The sequence below is a fragment of the Pollachius pollachius genome, assembly GCF_949987615.1.
Source record: "Pollachius pollachius genome assembly, contig: scaffold_149, whole genome shotgun sequence".
In the NCBI taxonomy this organism is placed as follows: Eukaryota; Metazoa; Chordata; class Actinopteri; order Gadiformes; family Gadidae; genus Pollachius; species Pollachius pollachius.
In genome coordinates this window covers 27501-50000 of record NW_027641605.1, presented here as the reverse complement: position 1 = coordinate 50000, position 22500 = coordinate 27501, and the positions used below count along the sequence as shown (strand labels likewise).

Below are 22500 nucleotides of genomic sequence, written 5' to 3'. Positions count from 1 at the left end.
GTCAGAGACAGAGCGAGAGTGAGAGTGAAAGAGCGAGAGAACGAGAGAGCTATGTGGAGCCCAGATGCTAATCATTAGCAAGGCAGGATCATGTTATGGAGGGGGGTGTTCGAAGGCCAGGAAAAAGGTTGTGGGTGCGAACCCCAATGTCCAGATAAAGCAAACGGTAGATGACTAAACAGTAGTGTTATACAGCATATCTATACTGTATATAACTATATATCAATGTGCATTTTAGGTCTAATACAGCCACACTTGGGGACGTTGAGATCCTGGGCTGAGTTGATATCTGAGGTGTCTTCATATCTGCAGCGCTCAGCTCACTAAGGCTGGCACCTTGGCGATCGTTCAGATCAAACATCATCACGTCGAGTGTGACGGAGAGAACACCCCGACGTAGTAAGTGATGGTTTCCCTCAGGGCGAACGATTCGATCTGTCTGACTCTTTTCTCTCTCTCTCCCCTCTTTATCTCTCTCTCTCTGTCTCTTTGGGGCTAGGGGCCCAATTAGGAAGTAATGTCTCTAAACGCTACCGTCTGATAGGCTCTATATTCACCAACTCTCTCTCTCCCCCTCCCTCCCCCCCTCCCTCCCCGGAGGAGGCCAGACAAGCTCCAGATGAAATCGGTGTCGCTATCAAGTTGCCGCGGGAAACGCCACGAGGGACGGGGCGAGCGTTGTACCAATAAGCTGTGTGTGTGTGGAGGTGAAGAGAGAGAGAGAGAGAGAGAGTAAAAAAATAAGAGAGAAAAAAAAGAGAAAAAAAGCGAGATCGGGAGAGAGAGATTTATTGGGAAGGGTGAAATGATTTCCTCGGTCTAAGAGGTGGCGTCCATTACGGCCCCAAGTTAATTAGATCGCCGGGGGATTACAGCGTGAAGAGCCTGTCGTTTATAGGAGCCGCTCGCGGATTTGATTCCACATACCGATCTCAGGTTCCTCGTGTCGAGGACTGGGAAGCGAATCAGAGACCTTCACCAGCGCCATCATAGCCCTGTTTGCTCATGAGACAGAAGCTACGAGCGTCGAGCTATAATACCTGACGTACTTTATTAACTCCAGGTTGGAAATGAGAGAGACACAGCAAAAAGTACAGGACATTAGCTTCACATGAATAGAAAAGACAGAGTGAAATGAAACTTTGAACCTTTGCGGCATTCAGCAGAAGCTGTTATCTAAAGCCACTCACAATAAGTACATTTGTCAGAAGAAAGAGAAACAACAATATATCGCTTTCGGTACAGTAAGGATGTTCATAGAAACAAATGCCAACAACTAACAATCGTTAGGTTAACCCATTCCCTGTATACAACAAAGACAGCTAGGATAGGATGCTACACCATGCTATGTACTATTTTTTAAGTGCAAGGACGTACAACATACAATAAGTGCATACATTAAGTGCCACGACGTACAACATACAATAAGTGTGTACATTAAGTGCCAGGAAACAATATTAGGATTACGAATGTCAGGGTGACAGAGATATGACTGCCAGGGTGTGAAGCATGTCAAAGTGAATTTCAGCTTGGATATTATTTACACTCCTGTATTTTTGCTGCACTGTTTTAACAAACTCTTTTAAAAGTTATCCAAAGTCAGGATTGTAAAATAAAGTCTTCATCGTACCATTAAAGCCCAACGCAACCCTCCAGCCAAAATCCATCTCTCTCAAGGCAAATGCTCAACACACGATTCCACGAGGCTCAGAACAGCTCAATAAAAACAATGATGTCACGGCGCCAGTGGCGGGAAAACAGCAGAATGAGAAAACAGTTGAAAACTCGGTTTGGCCGTAGTGAAGCGTTTGGAGAGGATTTATCTCGCTGCCATATATCTCCAGCCCACTTAAAACACCCGTCCGGCTCCCGAAGAGCCCTGTTTGGCCCCGGGCCCTTCCTCTGGGACCAATCATTACTCAGGCCGCCAGCCCATTTACCAGCAGGAGAACAAAATGGCCGCCGCGGGCCTCCCCAGTTGTTGTTTATTGTAGCTGGGATCTCCTGTCAGATCCCAAGGTCCAATAAAAAGACACTTCAATGAATGCTCAGCTCTCGTTGGGTTCCTCTTCCAGAGAGCTGCCAGGTATGGCCGCCGTACCGGGAACAGGACTTGGCTGAGGCACTGGTTCCTAGTTTGGCCGGAAGCCAATTTTTAGGCCTGCAAATGACTGTGGTCCCAGCATCGTACTTTCTTTCACATCTGGTTCTCTACACACGTCGTTTGATCTCATTCAACATCTGCGCAGAATATCAAAAGCTCTGAGAAAGTTTGAATGTCGGGCCACTTTATTTATTTGTATAAATGATTGAGTGATTAGATTTATAAATATATGGTATCTATACATATTGTTTTTATACATATTTTCAAATCTTCAAGTATCCATAGCTTTTAAGTCGGCACTCTCCTGTGAGCCCATATGCAAATCAGGTGACCCCGAGTGGAACCCCTGCTCTAAAGGCTGGGGTCACCAGTCCCTGAGACTAGTGGACCAGTGTGGGTTCCCAGCTCCCTCATCGACGCCCTCAGCCAAACATCAACATCTGTCCGCTGTCCACAGCTGTGTTTTATTGCTCGTAAACCAATCGTATCAATGGCTGTGTGTCCTGTCCATTAGCAGTCCTTTTCCGGGTTCGTACTTGTAATGCTGGTGAATTCAGGAGATTTCCTTGCTATGCAAAGGCCGATCATGTGTAATGCCCTAGTAAATCGGTCCGACTCATATGTTTATGTGTACCCATGTGGGACATTAAAGTGCTAGAAAAACTAGCGGCCGTAGCTAATTTGATATTGAATTTTCAGCTGTTCAGATCTGTTAGCCTCAAAGCAACTCCTAGCTCACAACATTTCCTCTACCACCTAAGCCTCAGAGTGACCGTTAATTCAAGCAACTGCTAGCAGCACAGCGGATGCTAGCCTCACAGCTACTGTTAGCCCACTAGCAGCTACACAAGCTTTGTAGAGGTTGCTAGTCTCAACAACTAGCCTTGTAGCGACGACTGGCCTCAAAGCTACTGTTAAGACCCTAGCCACTACATTAGCCTCGTAGTGGCTGCTTGCCTCAACTGCTAGCCCCGTAGCGACATCTGGCCCTTATAGCTACTGTTAGCCCCCTAGCAACTGCATTTGCTTCGTAGCAGCCTCAAATGCTAGCCTCATGGCTACTGTTAGGACCCTGGCGACTACATTAGCTTCCTAGCGACTGACGTAGCGCTCTGTTTGTGTTCAGTGCTGGGCTGGCGGCCCAGCCAGCTCCAGGAGCTCAGCCTCTAGCTACGGTCTCTGATGAGGGCTGACAGATTGTTTACCCTGGGCACAGCTTCTCTGACGTTTCTGCCTGGTTTGGTCTGGCTAACGCCGGATGGCTGCATGGCTGAAGTAGCTACCGGCAAGGGGTCACTGGAAGAGAGAGAGGCCGAGAGAGAGGGAGGGATAGAGAGAGAGAGAGAGAGAGAAGGGGGAGAGAGGGAGAGAGGGGGGGAGCGAGAGAGAGGGAGGGATAGAGAGGCAGAGAGAGAGGTGAGGGAGAGAGGGAGGTAGAGAGAGAGAGGTGAGGGAGAGAGAGGCAGAGAGAGGGAGGGGGGGAAACGTTTACTTCTTGAAAGCATCCTTCTCTCCTGCCATAAATCTGGTGTCTTGACAAACACCGGAACCCTTACCCCCTAACTCCAACACAAACACAGACACACACACACAGTCAACACACACATGGACACACACACACGCACGCACACACACACACAAGGGCCCACACACACATTCCTCCACACTCCACAAAAACACACACAAAACACATTCACAAGCAAACACCCGGGCACACACACACACTCACACACAAAAACAGACAAACAGGCATTCTGGAACTTGTAAATCCTTCCCTGGCATGTTGACACGCACGCACGCACGCACACACAGACACACAGACACACACACACACACACACAGACTTTAAGCAAAGCCATTCCAGCGCACCTGACCGGACAGCGGAGAGAGATACGTCGAGGAGTGAGTCTCACAAGAACCTGCTTTCGCCGCCGGGTTGTGTGAGTTCTAGAGCAGCCAGCCCACGTAAGGGTGCCTCTCCGGTCCAAACCGGTTCCCGGTGGTGGTCGGTTGAGTGGCTCCGAGGAACACACTGACCTGGTTGCTGAAGAGCACAAAGTAGTAGTGTTCATGTAGAATAGCATGGATGGGAACGGGCTTTGTTCTGACTCACTGGTCTCACCTGCCCCCAGGTCCTGGGTTACAGAGGACTAGAGTGGTGCATATGCATGCGCATACACACGCATGCTCACACACACACACACACACACACACACACAATCTCTTACACACACACACACACACAAACACACTGAATGGGACATATGAATGTACCCACAAACACAGACACACACACGCACGCACGCTCATGGATACACATGCAAACACAAACACATACCATCTTTTACCCTCTCTCTCACACACACACACACACACACACACACACACACACGCACTTAATGGGACATATGAATGCACCTACAAACATGAACGCACACACACACCAAGTTGTTCACATCTGCACGCATGCCCCCCCCCCCACACACACACACACACACGCTCCTTTCTCTTGTCCACAAAGGAAATAACACAACACAGATTCCACACGCGTATGCGGGTTCCAGTCCCTTTTTTCCTACCTGGCTTGGAGCATGAATGTATGAATCGGTCCCTTCTGACGCAACAGCTCGGCAGCTCCCGCACAGCGCGTCCTGGAACGCAACGGAGGCCGCGGTTCGGTTGATAAGGCAGACCTACTCTGAGGCACGCGCCGCTGGGGTGGCCCGGTTCGAACATTTCATCAGTTTGACGTCTGTAAAGGGGGCGGAATGAGTGACTTGAGGAATGAACCTCCTGGTCCAGGTGACGTTGCGTTTTCTTTAGATTTACATTCAGGACATTTAGCAGGCGCTTTTATCCAAAGCGACTTACAAAAAGTGCATTTGTCAGAAGAAATATAAACTACAATACATCGCTGTCGGTACAGTGAGGATGTTCATAGAACCAAGTGCCTAGCACTAACTATCGCTGGGTTAACCCACTCCCCGTATCCAACAAAGATAGCGAGGATAAGATGCTACACAATGCTAAGTACTATTTTTAAGTGCCAGGACGTACAACATACAATAAGTGTGCAAGAGGGATGTTGGGGGGGGGGGGGGGGGGGGGGGAGTCTAGGTAAACTCTGAACAAGTGAACAAGCTTTCAGTCATCGTCACGTCCTGCTGAACACTCACACACCATCGAAAGCACACAATAAGAAGTGGCGCAGCTACACAACTTCTAAAGCCCTTGTTGAAGCAAGGCTCTACAAAAAAAAAGTGTAGAATAGCTTCAGGAATCAGAACACTTAAGTCCGGTCGTTTTTAGGGCAAGGAAACAGTTGGGGCTTAAGATTTCAAGCATCGGCACGCAAAGTAATAAACATTGGAAACGTAATATGGTGTTAAACACCACCGCTCCTCGCCCCGACGCAACCCCACCTCCACCTATAATCCGGAACACCGCCCGCCCGCCCGACCCGCGCTCAGACATAAAACCGTCTCTGCCGTCCCAGCCGGGGGGAGAGGATTTAAAGGAATGCCTGTAATCCCTTCCGATCCGTCGGTCGTGGATCGTCCGTGTGCGCTCGTCAACTCGTTGTACTCTGTGTCACCACCGCTGGGGAGACGGAGTGAGCGAGAACATCAAGCAGGGAGCGATTAATCCAGGAGCAGTGGCTGATCTGTGGTGTGTAGCAGGGCCAGATTAGGGGAGGGGAATGATATACTGGCACAGCATGACAATATTAGGATTACCCCTGCAGGGATAATCCTGGGGTAATCCCGGGTAAATGCAAAAAAAATAGAATTTAAGTAAATGTTGCAGGTCGGATTAACATACATGTATTTTTTCCTTTGTTCTTTATACAAGTGGATTTGATAGCTGCTAGATCCCATTTTCCCCACGAACATCAATATTGTCGCGATACTCTAAACTGTTTAAAGTTTTCCTTCTTTACGATTCGACGTTGGAACAATAGATTTGATTATGCCTTAATCCGTTTTTAATTAGGGCAACGGCTCCGATGATTCCTCCACTCCACAACCGCGCACATTTCACAGCGAATTTCATGATACGACAAAAAGGAGATTATGCTGTGATTTAGGTGCACCCAGCGCTGGATTAGTGTGCGAGCACTTCAGGAGATTAATTAAAGTCTAAGCCCTGTGATTTTCCATCATCATAACCAGAGAGAGAGTGGGAGAGAGAGAGAGGGGGGGAGAGAGAGAGAGGGGGGGGGGGGGGGGGTGGTTGTGTCAGGATCCTGGAGGGTCGGGATTAACGCTGAGAGTCGATGCTGCACAGCGGCAGGGAAAAGATCAGGGAGGAAAACCGATGAAGTCCAGTACGTTCTCCCGAGTCACTTGTTCTCCACTGGATTCTCCTCTGTGTTACCCATGAGTTCTCCACTGAGTTCTCCATGAGTTCTCTGTTAGTTCTCCATGAGTTCTCGGTTAGTTCTCCTTGAGTTCTCTGTTAGTTCTCCTTGAGTTCTCTGTTAGTTCTCTGTTAGTTCTCCGTGAGTTCTCCATGAGTTCTCTGTTAGTTCTCCTTGAGTTCTCCACTGATTTCCCCACTGTCTCTGTGGACAGTGCTCCTTTTTCTAGATTGAAGACAACTGTTTTTTTTAATGCCTGATTCCTTACCTTTAATCCTTTAAAAAAAAAAATATAGATATGTTGCAGACCGTTACATCGTTTTTCTTGGTAAACTGCAAGGCAGGCATCAACAGGAAATGGTATAAGCTTTCAGAAGAAGACAAGACAAGGGGGTGGGTATTAGGCCACAATGTTTATTCAGTAGTGTTGTTCCAACGTATAGGTACAATACTGTCAGCTTTTGTAAGACAAAAAACAAAAAAAATACCATTACAGTCATCTGTGTTCACAGAATACCACTCAAGTCGATTCCATCCTTCCATTGTGTGTGTGTGTGTGTGTGTGTGTGTAGGTGTATGTGTTTATGTATGTTTGTGTGTTCCCATTGAGCAATTAAGTACATTTCTAAATGGTAGGCACTTTGAAGGTTTAAAACATTTGTGAATATACATTTATATATATTTATATATTTATAATATATCTTTTCGTACGCCAATAAGCAATGTGAAGGGAGGGGGAGATTCAGTGGGCGGGGGGGTTCTCTTTGAGGAAAGAGGTTCAGAGCTGAGAAAGGGGGATGCTGTTATGACGTTGTGGCAACACTGCTGCAACCGGGCCTAGTAGTGAGATGGTGAGAGTTCGAGTTCTCTGGGGTTCTACTGCAATACAAAGAGAAGTACCCTAGTAGTTCAATAGGGGAGAGAGAGAGAGGGGAGAGGGGGAGAGAGAGAGGGGAGGAGGAGAGAGAGAAGGGGGAGGAGGAGAGAGAGAGAGGAGAGGGGGAGAGAGAGAGAGGGGAGGAGGAGAGAGAGAAGGGGGAGGAGGAGAGAGAGAGGAGAGGGGGAGAGAGAGAGGTGAGGAGAGGAGAGGGGAGGAGGAGAGAGGGGAGAGGGGACGAAGAGAGAGGGGAGAGGGGGAGAGGGGAGGAAGAGAGAGGGAAGGAGGAGAGAGAAGTGAGAGGGGGAGAAAGAGAGGAGAGGGGAGAAATGGAGGGGAGAGGTGAAGAGAGAGAGGGGAGAGGGGAAGAGAGAGAGAGGGGAGAGATGGAGCGAGGAGGAGGCCTCAGGATGCATTGTGTTCAAAGTGTAGACGATGACAGCATGAATCTACTTCACATTACCATACAGATGAACACATTACTGTACAGATGAACACATTACTGTACACGCCAACAGGGCAACGTCGCAGACTCGTCATGTGTGTTTCAGTGGCGGGTTCATTTGGCGCGGAGCGACATTAAAATCAGGAGGAGGTTAAACACGACAGATAGGCGATCGTACTGTTTAGTTGTTGTCCATTTCATCGTCCGTTTTTTTATCGGACCACTTTGTGACATGCTGGACACTGTGCTTCTGTTCGAACCATGCCTGCTGTGCCGTGTGTAGCGTGACAAAACGCACAAAACCGACGTCCTCAACACACTCAGTCAAACAACAACCAGGGCGTACCACGACCGGGAGCGCACAAACAACAGGTGGAAACACCTTCGCTATCCCCTGGGCTAAAAATAATAACAACCACGTTCACCACCTCTGTGAGGAGCGTCAGTCCAGGGCCCCACAAGTGACATTTTTTCAAACTATCACTCTCACACACACACACACGTAAACGCTCACGTATGTGCGCACACACACACACACGTAAGTGCACACACACACCCACGTTCTGAAAGGCGTGGGAGGGGGCTGGATGCTTTCGGCGGGCCCTCAGGACAGACCCCGTTAACGACGGTCCTTGGTGCTCCACCCCGGGCCAGCGTTATCAAACCGCCCGGGGAACAGTGTGTGTATTTGTATGCGCGTGTGTGTGTGTCCAATTGCGTGTGTCTAGGTGTGTGTGTTTGCGTGTCTAGGTGTGTGTGTGTGTGTGTGTGTGTGTGTGTGTCTAGGTGTGTGTGTGTGTTTGTCTAGGTGTGTGTGTGTGTGTGTGTCTAGGTGTGTGTGCATGTCTAGGTGTGTGTGTGTGTGTGTATGGGTGTGTGACCCCCAGACATACTCTGACCCCTTCTGACCCCTGACACAACTTTGCTCCTGACCCCAGACACATCTCTGCTCCTGACCCCTGACACATCTCCTGACCCCTGACCCCATTCCTACCAAACTTGAGCCAAACCAGGGAGAAGTGGAAAACTGAAAGCATAAGTTTGTTTCTACAAACCGTGGCTCCGAACTGTAATGAAAGGAGGGAAGGGAGATACAACAGAGAGTTTGAACAAACATTTTAAAATAAACATTGGAAGCTGAGAGGAGAGCATTTACATTGACAGTTATCAGCGTTAAAATGAAATAAAAAGAGATTCATCCAATCTAGAAAGGCTTTTTGTTTTTCGTTTAAACATCAGAGAAGAAAAGATAAATTAATGAGATCCACGGTCAGGGGATCGACATGAGACATGCTAAGACAACATGATAGAAAAAGAAAGGAAAGTAGGAGTGATAAAGAATAATTATATTCAATTATGTCCACTTTTTAAATGTTTCTTTACAAATAACATACTGCTACGGTTAGAGTAGGCGGCTACTTGAAAGAACAAAACGTAAAACGCCTTTTCCTGTTCGCCCCGCCACCGTTACCGTTTTTTTTTTGTTCTTTTTTTTTCCAGCCATTTTTTAAATATTACATGAATGTTTAAATACACTGAGATTTGCCGTAAAATAAGCAATGCTTGGCTTTCATTAAAAATGAGAAAAAAATTGAAAAAAGGTCTTAATTACAATACTCTAGATGCAAAAGCCTTCGGCAGCTTTTCTTCGATCGACTCGAGCATTTCGCTTTCCATCGCTGTTGTTGTCGTTGTTGTTGTCGTCGTTGTCATGGTCACCGGTTGCACTCTTATCGTACCGCGGACTGCCCTCGGCAACAGTCGCTATGTGATTTGTCAATCAGGGTTGTGGGAGGGACAGAATAAAATGAGGGAGTAGGGAAAAGGGAGGGGTGGGGGGCGGGGCTTATGCGTAAAACTCCTTGGTGGGAGCCTTCTGATAGGCCGCTCCGGACGGCTTCCTTTCGCCAAGGTCGTAGCTGCCCTCGTCCTTCTTCCTCATGCGGTAGACCAGCAGGAGGATGAGGAAGATGGCGAACAGGAAGCCGATCACCCCGCCGGCGATGACGGCTGCGAGGAAGAGCGAGAGAGAGAGAGAGAGAGAGAGAGAGAGAGAGAGAGAGAGAGAGAGAGAGAGAGAGAGAGAGAGGATGCGAGGGGTCATGGTCAGAAGTTCATGTGAACTGTACTACTGCTAGGTAGGGAAGAAAAGCAGAGGTCTATACTCATACACACACACGAGTTAAACAAACACACACAAACACATACAAACACACGCACACACAAGCTCTTATCGTGAAACTCCTTTCACTGTTGATTCTCTCGTTTCTCCAGAAGGTCAAGGGTCGCGTGAACTACACTAGGAAAGTATAGCAAAAGGGGAACCCAAAACGAAACACTCAAACTCTTATTGTGAAATTCCCCGAATTCTCCGGCCGGTAAAGGGTTGTGTACCGCGAGCCACCTCAAGGAAAACAAACACCAAATCTTACTTCGAAATTCCACTAACTGCCCCTTTGGCTAAAGGCTCTGTAAACTGTAAACAGTACACCAGGCAGTAACGCCGGAGGAGAAGGAGCACGTTTCAATAAAACAGACGCTTCCCTTGTTTTTCAACTGGGTCAGAGTTCATGTAAACTGAAGGCGGTACAGAAACACAGAGCTCAACTCCTAGTGAAACACACACCGACTCAGGAGGCCCGCGGCTCAGGAGGCAGAGCGGGTCGGCTGGTAACCAGAAGGTCGCCAGTTCGATCCCCGGCTCCTCCTAGCAGAGTGTCGAGGCGTCCCTGAGCGAGACGCCTCGCCCTGACTGCCTCCGACGAGCCGGCTGCCGCCCTGCGTGGCTGACACCGCCGTCGGTGTGTGAATGTGCGCATCAACGGGTGAATGTTAGGCAAAAATGTAAAGCGCTTTGAGTGGCCACTGATTAGAAAAGCGCTGTGTAAATGCCGTCCATTCAGGCTCTTATTTTTAGATCCCTCCCGCTCACCGGTCGGTTCAAACATTTTGGTCAACGTTACGCTAGGCTAGGCAGCGTAGGAGAGAAACTCACACCGGGGCCCCCGACACACGGCCCTTCTCCACGTATTCCTTGGAGTGGGGGCCCTCACGAGGCTGCTTTAGCTAGCTAATCTGTGTCCAATAGCTAAGCCGCTAGGTTCCTCTGTGGGCTGCGGTATGCTAACGCACGCCCTGGTGCATTAGCATAGCACGTCTTAGCGTAGCAGCGTAGCATGAAGTGGACTGCGGCAAGGAACCAGAAAGGCCAGGCAGAGAGCAGCGAATGAGAGAGGAGGAAGAAGATGAGGGTAGAGATGGAGAGAGAGAGAGAGAGAGAGAGAGAGAGAGAGAGAGAGAGAGAGAGAGAGAGAGAGAGAGAGAGAGAGAGAGAGAGAGAGAGAGAGAGAGAGAGAGAGAGAGTAAGAGTGAGGGGTGAGGGAAGGAAGAGAGCAGAACACAAAGAAAGGAAGGAGTGAAGAAAAGAGTGATCGAGAGAGAGGTTTAAAGAGAGTGGAAAAGACGGAGGGAGGGAGAGCGAGAGAGTAAGAGAATGAGAGAGATAGAGTGAGTGAGTGAGTAGAATGAGAGATACAGGCCAAAACAGACCGCAGGTTCAGTGACGGCGGAGGTCGAATCAATTCTACACCTCAAGTCAGGCCAGAATAACACAGCCAGACGTTCAGGTCCATATCTCGCCCTGCCTGCTTCACCTCAGATAAATCTCACCCCACACTCGCAGGAAAATAATCAGAGCCAAGCCCAACACCGCCAGAGCTAGGGGAAACAGAAACTGATCCGGAGCGATGGGGTTGGCTTGGTTTACAACCCCCGTCCTCTCTGCTGGAGGGAATCTGAAACGTTTCCTTAAAGGCTGACTCCACACGCACACACACGGACACACACGGACACACTTAAAGAGAGACAAACATGCACACCTAAAGAGAGACTAACACACACACACATTAAGAAATAGTAACACACACACTTAATGAGAGAGACATACACAGACACACTTAAGAGACACACACACACACTAAGACATAGTGACACACACACTTAAAGAGAGACACACAGACAGACACACTTAAAGAGAAACAGACACACACAGTAAGAAATAGTGAAACACTCACACACTTAAAGAGAAACATACACAGACACACTTAAAGAGAGACACACACACACAGAGACTAATAAATAGTGACACAAACACACACACTTCAAGAGACATACACACAGGCACACTTAAAGACAGACCCAGACACACTTAAAGAGAGACAGACACACACGCTAAGAAATAGTGACACACACACGCACATACTTAATGAGAGAGACAAACACACATTTGTGCGTGTTTTTCTGTGTGCATTTGTGTTTGTATGTGTGCGTGAATGTTTGCTTATTTTTCGTGTGCGTGAATGTTTGCTTATTTTTCGTGTGCGTATTTGTGGCGTGCGTGCGTGCGTGCGTGCGTGCGTGCGTGCGTGCGTGCGTGCGTGCGTGCGTGCGTGCGTGCGTGCGTGCGTGCGTGCGTGCGTGCGTGCGTGCGTGCGTGCGTGCGTGCGTGCGTGCGTGCGTGCGTGCGTGCGTGCGTGCGTGCGTGCGTGCGTGCGTGCGTGCGTGCGTGCGTGCGTGCGTGCGTGCGTGCGTGCGTGCGTGCGTGCGTGCGTGCGTGCGGGCGTGCGTGCGTGCGTGCGGGCGTGCGTGCGGGCGGTCTGGTGCGTACCTGCCAGGACCTCGGTCCTCTGGAACAGGTTCTCTGAGCGTGTGTGTGTGCGTGCGGTCTGGTGCGTACCTGCCAGGACCTCGGTCCTCTGGAACAGGTTCTCTGAGCGTGTGTGTGTGCGTGCGGTCTGGTGCGTACCTGCCAGGACCTCGGTCCTCTGGAACAGGTTCTCTGAGCGGACCTCGATGGGCTCCAGGCCGGACCCCCCCGCCGGGCTGCTGGTCGCCGCGTCGCTGTGCCGCACCTCCGTGGAGACCGCCGGGGGCATCTGGGGGGAGAGGGAGGCTTTAGACTGCGTGGGGGGGTCAGGGGCCAGGGGTCAGGGGTCAGAGATCAGGGTTAGGGTCAGGATCGGGGTCAGTGTTAGGGTCAGGATCAAGGTTAAGGTCAGGGTCAGGATCAGGGTCAGGGTTAGGGGTCAGGGGTCAGGGTCAGGGTCAGGGTTAGGGTCAGGATCATGGTTAAGGTCAGGGTCAGAATCAGGGTCAGGGTTAGGGGTCAGGGGTCAGGGGTCAGGGTTAGGGTCAGGGGTCAGGGTTAGGGTCAGGATCATGGTTAAGGTCAGGGTCAGGATCAGGGTCAGGGTTAGGGGTCAGGGTTAGGGGTCAGGGGTCAGGGTTAGGGTCAGGGGTCAGGGTTAGGGTCAGGATCAAGGTTAAGGTCAGGGTCAGGGTCAGGGTTAGGGTCAGGGTCAGGGTTAGGGTTAGGGTCAGGATCATGGTTAAGGTCAGGATCAGGGTCAAGGTCTGGGCCAGGAGTCAGGTTTCAGGTTCAGGTGAATGCAGTACTATTACGGGTCAGGGAAGCCAAGAGATAGAATGGATGATCGATGATTGTGAATCGATTCACACCTTTCACTACTTTGATGAAGAGAGAGAGAGAAGGAGAGAGGATGGGGGGGGAGTCTGAACATTTGGAGGTGATTTGGACCGAAGCGGAACAGACCATTTTGTCTCGTGGGGGGGGGGGGGGGGGGTTCAGAAAGGAGAAGAGGGAAGAGAAACATGTGACCTGCTCAAGCTATACACCAAACCGCTATCTGTCATCCATCAACCGGCGGCTGTGTATACCACGGTTGTCATGGCGTTTAGTCTGAAAGAAATTTATGCTCGAAGCAGGATGTAGTGGTGGGGGGGTAGTCTAGACTGTAAATATTTAGAAGGAACTGTGTATATGTATGTGTGCATGTATGTGAATGTGTGTGTGTGTGTGTGTGTGTGCATGTATGTGAATGTGTGTGTGTGTGTGTGCGTGCGTGCGTGCGTGCGTGCGTGCGTGCGTGTGTGCATGTATGTGTGCAGGTGTGTGCATGTGTATTTATGTGTATGTGTGTATGTGGGTGCAGGAGGTGAAAGCGTTAAGGGAGAGCTGGCTGGAGGTGTTCCAGATCACACTAAATGCTTCTGGTTGAATCAGTCAGGAGACCAGAAGACCCTGGAGGGACCAGTAGGGACCGAGACCAAACTAAAGCTCAGGTCGAGAACAAATACATGTTTCCCAAGGGACCGGACGAACGTGGACGCCTTCAAAATGGAAGCCTGCCAGAGCATAGACTGGAAGAGTCCGGGGGGAGACGAAGGGGGAAGACGAGGGGGGAAAAGGGAGAAAATAGAGCGAGGTCCGGTCCCGGAGACCCTCTGTCTGCTAATCCGGAGGTGTCTTGCTCAGGGACACCTCGAAACTCAGCTAGGAGGAGCCAGGGATCGAACTGGCAACCTTCCGGTTACCAGCCGACCCGTTCTTCCTCCTGGAACATATGCATAGAGGGATGTCATCCCTTTAGGGCTGCAACCCTGGTCGGTGGAGAAATGCAGCAGTGTCTCTGAGTCAGCACTGGAAGCAGTTTTCTTAATGCTTACTGATTTAGCGTCCTGCACTCGCATGACTCTTGACCGTTTCTGTGGTTGCGTCGTCATGATCGAATGCACTTATTGTAAACCCCTGAGGACAGGAGCGGCCCGCTAACTAACTGTAACGCAGCGGTGCTGTCCGTCCGTCCGGCCGGCCACAGACCGCTGCCACGGACGAGCTGGGGTTTATTAAAGTGCTTGCTCAGCTCACAGCCTCAATCCCCAGGGGGATTGTGGGAAATCTCTGTGTTGTGCAACATCGTTCCTCGTTGACTTTAATCTACGGAACAGGCCACATAGAAACTCTGTGCGTCAATGCTTTTTCGCAGACACAATTCGGGTTTAAAAACATACCTCTGTTCTGACTGGATTCCTGGGCATGATCTCCCTCAGGAGGTCCGCGTCGCTAGGCCCGTTGCTAGGCGTGGCCACCGCCACCTTGGGGGTGAAGGCCTTGGTGGCGTCCTTGGTGGGCGCGGCGTCTTTGGGCTGGATGTAGACCGTGCCCCGGGTCACCGCCTCCTCCGCCACCAACACCACCTCGTCCTCGTCCCCGCCGCCTGAAGCCAGGGAACACACGCAGATGCTCGTCAAGATAGCAACGTTTAGCGGACACAGAGTTAGCCACGTTTAGCCGATATCCTGTTAGCGCCATTTAGCTAATGTCAAGCTAGCATCATTTGGCTGATGTCCTGTCAGCACCCTTTAGTTCTAATAAAGTTAGCATCTTTGAGCTAATGTCAAGCTAGCACCAGTTGGCTGATATGTCAGCACCCATTAGTTCAAATAAAGTTACCATAATTTAGCTTATGTCAAGCTAGCGTCAGTTGACTGATGTCATGTCATCACCCTTTAATTCAAATAAATTTAGCGTTATGATTATCCACCTGAATATGCTGTCTGGGATTTAAAAAATATTATTTCCTCAAACTAGCAGCCTTGATCTAATATTAACCTTGCACTGTTTAGCCAAGCAAGTGACATTAAGCTAATTCCTACCTGTAATTCCTGACACTTTTCTCTCTCTTAAAGTCAACTAGTAGAACTAAACCACAAAACGAACCAAAAAGGTGTAAAAAACATGATTTATCAACTGTCTACTATCCTGTCCCTAATCCAACTTCATTTAAAAAGAACAAAAACACATTAAACACTCAAACTGAGGCTGATGAGAAGGACGACTTTATTTTATAAAATCGCACATTTTAATCAAAGCCAAACAACAGACTGGTAAACTGCTTCTAGCGAGAAGCTTTACTGCAGATAAAATTACATCAGCCATATGATGAGTCGTATCAGTTTTACTTGCTGCAACTTACTTTAATGTGCTTCGAGATTTAAGAGAGGATATAAAAAATGGAATGCATATACAGATAGGGTCCACAGATGACAGATGAAATCTATAAAATAAGACTTTCTACAATTTCCGGTCACCCCACACAACCTCAACGCAGATTCACCAGCAGCCAGAGTTGCCTGGTTGTATCTTCTCCTATTTCCGGGGTAGCTTAGAGCGATTTGATTAAAGGAAGTAATAAAAATATGTTTTAAAGATCTGTACACAGGCCTCAAGCTGAATACCAAGATAGAGGCTGAAATTACACACACACACACACACACGGCAGGGCAAGAGACACAGAGAGGGAGAGAGAGAGAGAGAGAGAGAGAGAGAGAGGGTGGGGGGAGTGGGAGACAGAGCAAAGGAATAAAGTGTGTGTGCTGTGTTATGTGTGTGTGTGTGTGTGTGTGTGTGTGTGTGTGTGTGTGTGTGTGTGTGTGTGTGTGTGTGTGTGTGTGTGTGTGTGTGTGTGTGTGTGTGTGTGTGTGTGCTTGCATGAGTGGGTAAGTAGGTGAGTGAGTGAGCGAGCGAATGGTTTGGCAGGTGAGTGAGTGAGTGAGTGAGTGAGCGAGCGGTGAAGTGGGTGAGTGTGCGAGTGAGAGAGTGAGTGGGAGAGTGAGTGAGTGAGTAGTTAAGTTGGTGAGTGAGTAGGCGATTGAATGAGTGAGTGAGTGAGTAAGCAGGTGAGTGAGGGAGTGATTAAGTAGGTTAGCGGTATAGAAGGTGAGGGAGTGAGTGAGTGAGTGAGTGAGTAAGCAGGTGAGTGAGGGAGTGAGTGAGTCAGAAGGTGAGGGAGTGAGAGTGAGTGAGTAAGTGAATGGGTGAGTGAGTGATTCATTCGGCGAGTTAGCGAGTGAGTACCTGAACCGGAGCCTGAGTTGAAGTCGTCGTCGTCCTCGGGGTAGTACCCCCCCGACCCGCCGTCGTCAAGGTACAGGTCATCAGACGAGGCCCGCGCTGCCTCCGTCCTCTACAACAACAACAACAACAAACAAATAAACAAACATTAACATCGCTGCTTCCATCCGCTACAACAACAACAACAACTAACAAACATTAGAATCGCTGCCTCAGCCCTCGAAACAACAACAAACAAACATTAGCACCGCTGCCTCTGTCCTCCACAAACAACAACATCAGCAGCACTTTTAGCATCGCCGCCTCCCTCTTCCACAAACAACAACAAACCATTGCCGTGTCCTCTACAGCGAGACAAACAAAACATTTAGCGCAGCCGTCCCCGCCCACAACAAAAACAACAACAGCCTCATTAGCTGCACAATTAGCATCTGCCTCTGTGAATCATCGTCAAACACATTCCGGTTTCATCTGTTTTTCTTCTTCTACAGATGCGCTCCCAAAGCAATAATTTTCCTCAGAAAGGCATTTCACTGTGAGACTAAACAGTTTATTTGACTGGGTCGATCCCAATTTGAGATAAGGTTGTGACCATATGGTCGTCGTTATGCCGGTGGCTGCACGGAGGGAATGAGAGCCATGTGGACGCTTGACCACAGAGGAGCTAGTCTGAATGGGGAAACTCACTGGATCCAACGTGGGACCAGCCTCTTATAAACAACTTTGTTTACCTCGAGCAAACCTCACCATTCACAAAAATATACCACAGAAGAGACAATACCAGCCAATCACAGAGCAGGTCCCGCCCCCACCCCTGTCGTGTCGTCCTGACAACAGGGCCACAGTTGTGTGAATTTGTGTTTCCGATTGACGGCGAAGAAGAGGTCTGCACCGAAACGATATGTGAAAGGCGAAGACGGGCCGTACTTAAACGTATACACACCAGACTTAGAGATTTGGAATTCAAATAAGATGATTGAATTTAACATTTTAAAACGATATTTACATTTGATGTTTGAACTCATTAACAACGGAGTTCTACAAACTAAGGTGACTGGACACGACAGAAGACGGTGTGTGTGTGTGTGTGTGTGTGTGTGTGTGTGTGTGCGTGTTTTTGTGTTCAATTGGAGGAAGTAGTGCTGACAAACCAGGAAGTTAATGCTGTGGGATTACAGGAAGTGGAGCTAACACGACAGGAAGTGACACGCACACACGGGGTTGACAGATAGCCTCATAATTTTGTCCGTGGCGTCTGGGTCTATTTTACTCCAGCGGTTAAGAGCCAAGAAGACCTCGCTGCTCATTCAGTAATGTGTGTGTGTGTGTGTGTGTGTGTGTGTGTGTGTCCGCACGTGTGCGCGCATGAGAAAGTGTGCGTGCGCACGCTACATTTCAGAGAGAGCAGGAGTTGGCCAGGAAAATATAAAAACATAAAATATAAATGAATAAAAAGTCTAAAAGCTAAACACCTTCTCCTTAGCTCTCTCCTCTTCAACCCTCCCTTCATTCTCTTCTTTAGCACCTTTCCACCTTTCATTCCCACTCCTCCCCCTCTCTCCCTCTCCCTCCCCCTCCCTCCCCCTCTCCCCCTCTCTCCCTCCCCCTCTCTCCCCCTCTCTCCCTCTCCCTCCCCTCCATCTGTCTTTGTCTCTCTCTCTGGGCTGGCGCTCTCTTCTGGAACAGCAGTCTTTCCCCGTGTCGTTGGCTGATCAAAGGGAAAAATTTGTTCAAAGCTTCAAAGTTTATCACAACCCTTAACAACACCCCCCCTCCTCACCGCCACCCACCAAAGTTTGTCTGGAGAACTGCTTTCCACGCTTCAACAACACGCCTCCCACAATAGACCCCCAAGCAATTGCTCCGGATCGTAATCAGATCAAACGTCCGTCAATGGCCGCCGCTACAGAGCATGCATAGGGGGGCATGTTTACACCTGCGTGGGGGGGGGGGGTGGCTGGGCTGGATCATACTGTGGACACGTTGGGCATGAACCCTCTTTAGAGAAGCACACATGCATACACACACAGAGACAGAGACAACACACAGGCCACGTAGAGCATGCCTACACAACACACACGCACTACCAATCAAAGCTTTGTGTCGCTCGCGCGCACACACACACATTTGCAAAAGAAGGCAAACATACTTTGCACTTACACACACACACAACTCATAACCAAACACACAAAGAAACACGCAAGTTCACATGAGTACAAAAATGACAACAAACCCTGTGGAAATACACACACACACTCACACACACACACACACACACACACACACACACACACACACACACACACACACACACACACACAGTGGTAATGATAAGAAAAGGAAATGAAACTATTCACTAAAGTATATGTTGTTGACTCAAAAGCCCTCCTTTCTGCTGGCAGAGAGCACTGTTGGCCACTCTGCGGTAAACAGCGCGTGGAAGTTTAGCCGATGACTTTGTTGAAAAGGCAGACTAATTAAAAAACCTTGAGGCAGCGCAGAACGCCGCCGGCACGATGAATAGTTTCAGAGCGGTAAAACTTGGAGACTCTTCAAAGACGAGGAGGTTATATCTCCCACCTGAAACAGCGAGCTTTCATGTCAGCGGGGTCACCTTGCTGACACGATTACAATGTTTCAATCACACACACACATTCAAATTGTGTCAAAACATTATGAAACACACATTTTATCAAAAGGCCTGGCCAGTCGATCAGCATTGGTCTTTACGCTGTGTGCAGAGAGGCACACTTTGCTTAGTTTGTTTCGACTTTTTCAGTTCACCGTAAGCAACGAATGCCTCGTGTTTTCCACAGGCGAAAAGACAGAAATGGTGACAGAAAGAGAGACCAAAAGATAGAGCGAAAGAGAGACCGAAAGGGAGGAGAGAGGATACAGACAGAAGGTCTCTCAGCCAGAAGATACCATGGACACCGAGGGAGAAACCGAGACCCACCATGAGTAAAAAAACGGAAAAAAAAATGAAATATGGATTGGGAGGAATTGGCGAAGAAGGAATGAAAATGTCTGGAGGTGAGGAGCGGCAGGTGGCTGGTAAAAACCCTTCAGGAACCCAGTGTGTGTCCGCTACAGCCCCCAGCACATCCATCTCTCTCACTCTCATTACAGTCTGGAGCAAGACATGCTTTCCTTCCTCGACCACCTCCGGAGTGAGCGAGTGAGTCAGTGAGTGACGGAGGGAAAGCGAAAAAAGGCGGGTGAGATTGTAGACTCTCCTCCGCCACTCGCTCCTTTCTATCGCAGGCATTCGGAAGGTGTGCGTGCGCATGTGTGTGTAGTGCGTGCGTGCTTGTTCACACGGCCGTCCTACACCTCGGCTATTATACGCTAGCAGCCTAGACTTCGACCAGACGGTCCGGCCACGGGCGGGGAAGCTTAGCCCGCCCATTTACACCGTCACCCCTCCTAACCCCCCTCCTGCTCAGACATCCAGTGTCTGACGAGCCTCAGACCCCCAACCAGTGGGCTCAGAACCAGTCTCTTCACTGTCACGGTTGTTGCTAGCGGCCAGTAGCTTAATATCTTAATATCATCGGATCAACAGCTTCCGTATGCCTGATAAGGGTCCGGGTATTCGAACACGTCGCTACACACGCTCCGGACATCAAACGGGAACGTTTTGGACTGAGAAGAGACAAAGACAGAGACAGAGACAGAGACAGAGGGAGAGAGAGAGAGAGAGAGAGAGATTAGCTTGTTTACAGAGCTGCGATGGGAGATTAGCCTGTGGTCCCACCTGATCCATTGCTCTACAGATCCACACAGCAGACTCACACACACACACACACACAACACACACACACACACACACTCTGCGACTTAATAAGTGCAGTCTTACTCTGCTTCAGCCTGGCTTTGGAGACGTTCAGCATTTCATTGAAGACCGAGGGTGGGTGTGTGTGTGTGTGTGTGTGTGTGTGTGTGTGTGTGTGTGTGTGTGTGTGTGTGTGTGTGTGTGTGTGTGTGTGTGTGTGTGTGTGTGTGTGTGTGTGTGTGTGTCTCTCTCTCTGTGTTTGTGTCTCGGTGTGTGTCTCTCTCCATGTGTTTGTGTCTGTGTGTCTGTCTTCGTGTCTGTCTGTCTGTGTCTGTCTGTGTGTGCATGTGTGTGTGTTTGAATACAGAATGACTGTCAGAATAAATATGTAGCATCTGTGTGTTTAATTACGAATGAAATGGCAGGATGGGCCTATTAAATGCCTGTGGCTTTAGTTTATTCATTTTGTCAGAGCATTCGATTTAATGAATCCTGTCGCGATGTCAAGATCACATCAACAAATACGAGCAAAAATGCTTCTTAAACAAATGACTTAACCTATTTCTTTTCAACAAGAATTAAGCTTCCTAACTGGTTCTTTGATCCATATTTCCGAAACTAAATCGAGCACGACACAAATAAAAGTCCTGCGTGTTCAGACCCATGACAGAACTTAAAAAGAATGAGGAACTGCATTGTTTGGCGTAACGCGATTACATCCTGAGTGGTACCGGATTACGAACCCAGGAGAAACGAGGAGGGGGGGGGGCAGATTAGTTGTTTCATGTAGTGTAGTATTTTACTGGCAATGATGAGGACATACTTCCGACTCTAGATCAAATGCATCTGGTCACCGAGGTGACAGGTGAGCAACAGGGGTCTCCCGCCCACCTCTCCAGGGGTGTTGATACAACAGCTCAGGGCTTTATATGGCCGTCTAGATATTGGCCGAGTCAAAGAATAATATTGTCTTAGATCCGGCACAATTAGGCATGAATTATTTGGGTGAAAAACAACCCAGAACACACATTTCCAAGAGAACATCGCCTCTTCCTTCATTTTATTCAATCGCCGTGGTGTCCATCTTTAACCCAGCGGACGTGCCCGGCGAGTTTTATTGGGGAATTAGCCTGAATTTATGTCTCCTCGTAAAAAAGAAGAGTAAACTGCCCCAAAAAGTGCATCGCGGACAGCGGGAGATGCAGGGCTAATGCTGTGCTGAGTTATCGACCGGCCGGTGTTAGTTTCAAACTGCGGGTGTGAGGAGAGAGAAGGCAAACGGAAAACATGACCGCGCACATATTAGTTTTCGTCGGTTGGTGCGTGGGATGGCTGGGGGACTGGGGGGGGGGGGTTTGTTTGTGAGACAAAAGGGCAGTAAACACAAGAGGAAGTGGTGGTCAACCAACCCTACTAAACCCCCCCCCCCACCCAGGTTCCTCTCTGTCGCCTCAACCAAACAAACAAGTTTTCGTCAAACGTCGGTTGGCCGGAAGACTCGAGCGAAGCCCACGTGTGAAGGACAGCGCGAGAAAACGTTATTTACACCATGCCTCCCTTCACCACGGAGACACAAATCAGTTCCACACAAACACAGTCTGACAGTTCCCTCTGGGATTTTATAGGGAGGGACGCAGCGATATAAAACGTCAATATCAATAACGGACTATATCAATCAAATAAACGGCGGTCGATTTCACGCATACTGCTGCATAAGCCAAACACCATCATAAAAGCTGATCCCTGCTTCACAAGCAGTTTGTGTTCATACCGTTCTCTCCCGAAGCAGTTATCTGACGTGTCTTACACGGGTGTGTAGCAGTTATCGTACGTGTCTTACACGTGTGTGTAGCCTTTCTTGTTTAAACCGTACACACAGAACAGAACAGTTGTTAACGCCTTGGCTCAGACCGCTGGAACGGTTTCCCCAGGTGGTGTTTCTGTACACACATCTGCTTTGGTGCAGGACAATGCCACATTAACTGCTCTGTGCACGTCAAACAGCGTGCACGTTGGAGCATGCGCACGAGACTAAGCACCACGCGCATGTGTGTGTGTGTGTGCACGTTGGAGCGTGTGCACGAGACTCGTGTGCGTATGCGTATACATGTGCGTGCGTGTGTGTATGTGTGTGTATATGCGTGTGTGCATGTGCATGTGTGGATATGTATGTGTATGTATGTGCGTGTGTGTGTGTGTGTGTGTATGTGTTTGTGTATGTGCATG

At 49.1% G+C, this 22500-nt stretch overlaps 1 protein-coding gene across 1 annotated transcript in view; it reads right to left on the bottom strand.

The window, feature by feature from the left end:
- Positions 1 to 6865: 6865 nt before the first annotated feature.
- Positions 6866 to 22500, bottom strand: part of sdc2 (syndecan 2) — a 39366-nt gene continuing 23731 nt past the window's right edge. The window contains exons 2-5 of the mRNA XM_079759175.1: positions 16503 to 16611; positions 14657 to 14862; positions 12591 to 12720; positions 6866 to 9796 (exon numbers count right to left, since the gene is read on the bottom strand). Coding sequence (XP_079615301.1) covers positions 9633 to 9796; positions 12591 to 12720; positions 14657 to 14862; positions 16503 to 16611 — 609 coding nt within the window. The 3' untranslated portion in view covers positions 6866 to 9632. The remainder of the gene's footprint in view (positions 9797 to 12590; positions 12721 to 14656; positions 14863 to 16502; positions 16612 to 22500) is intronic.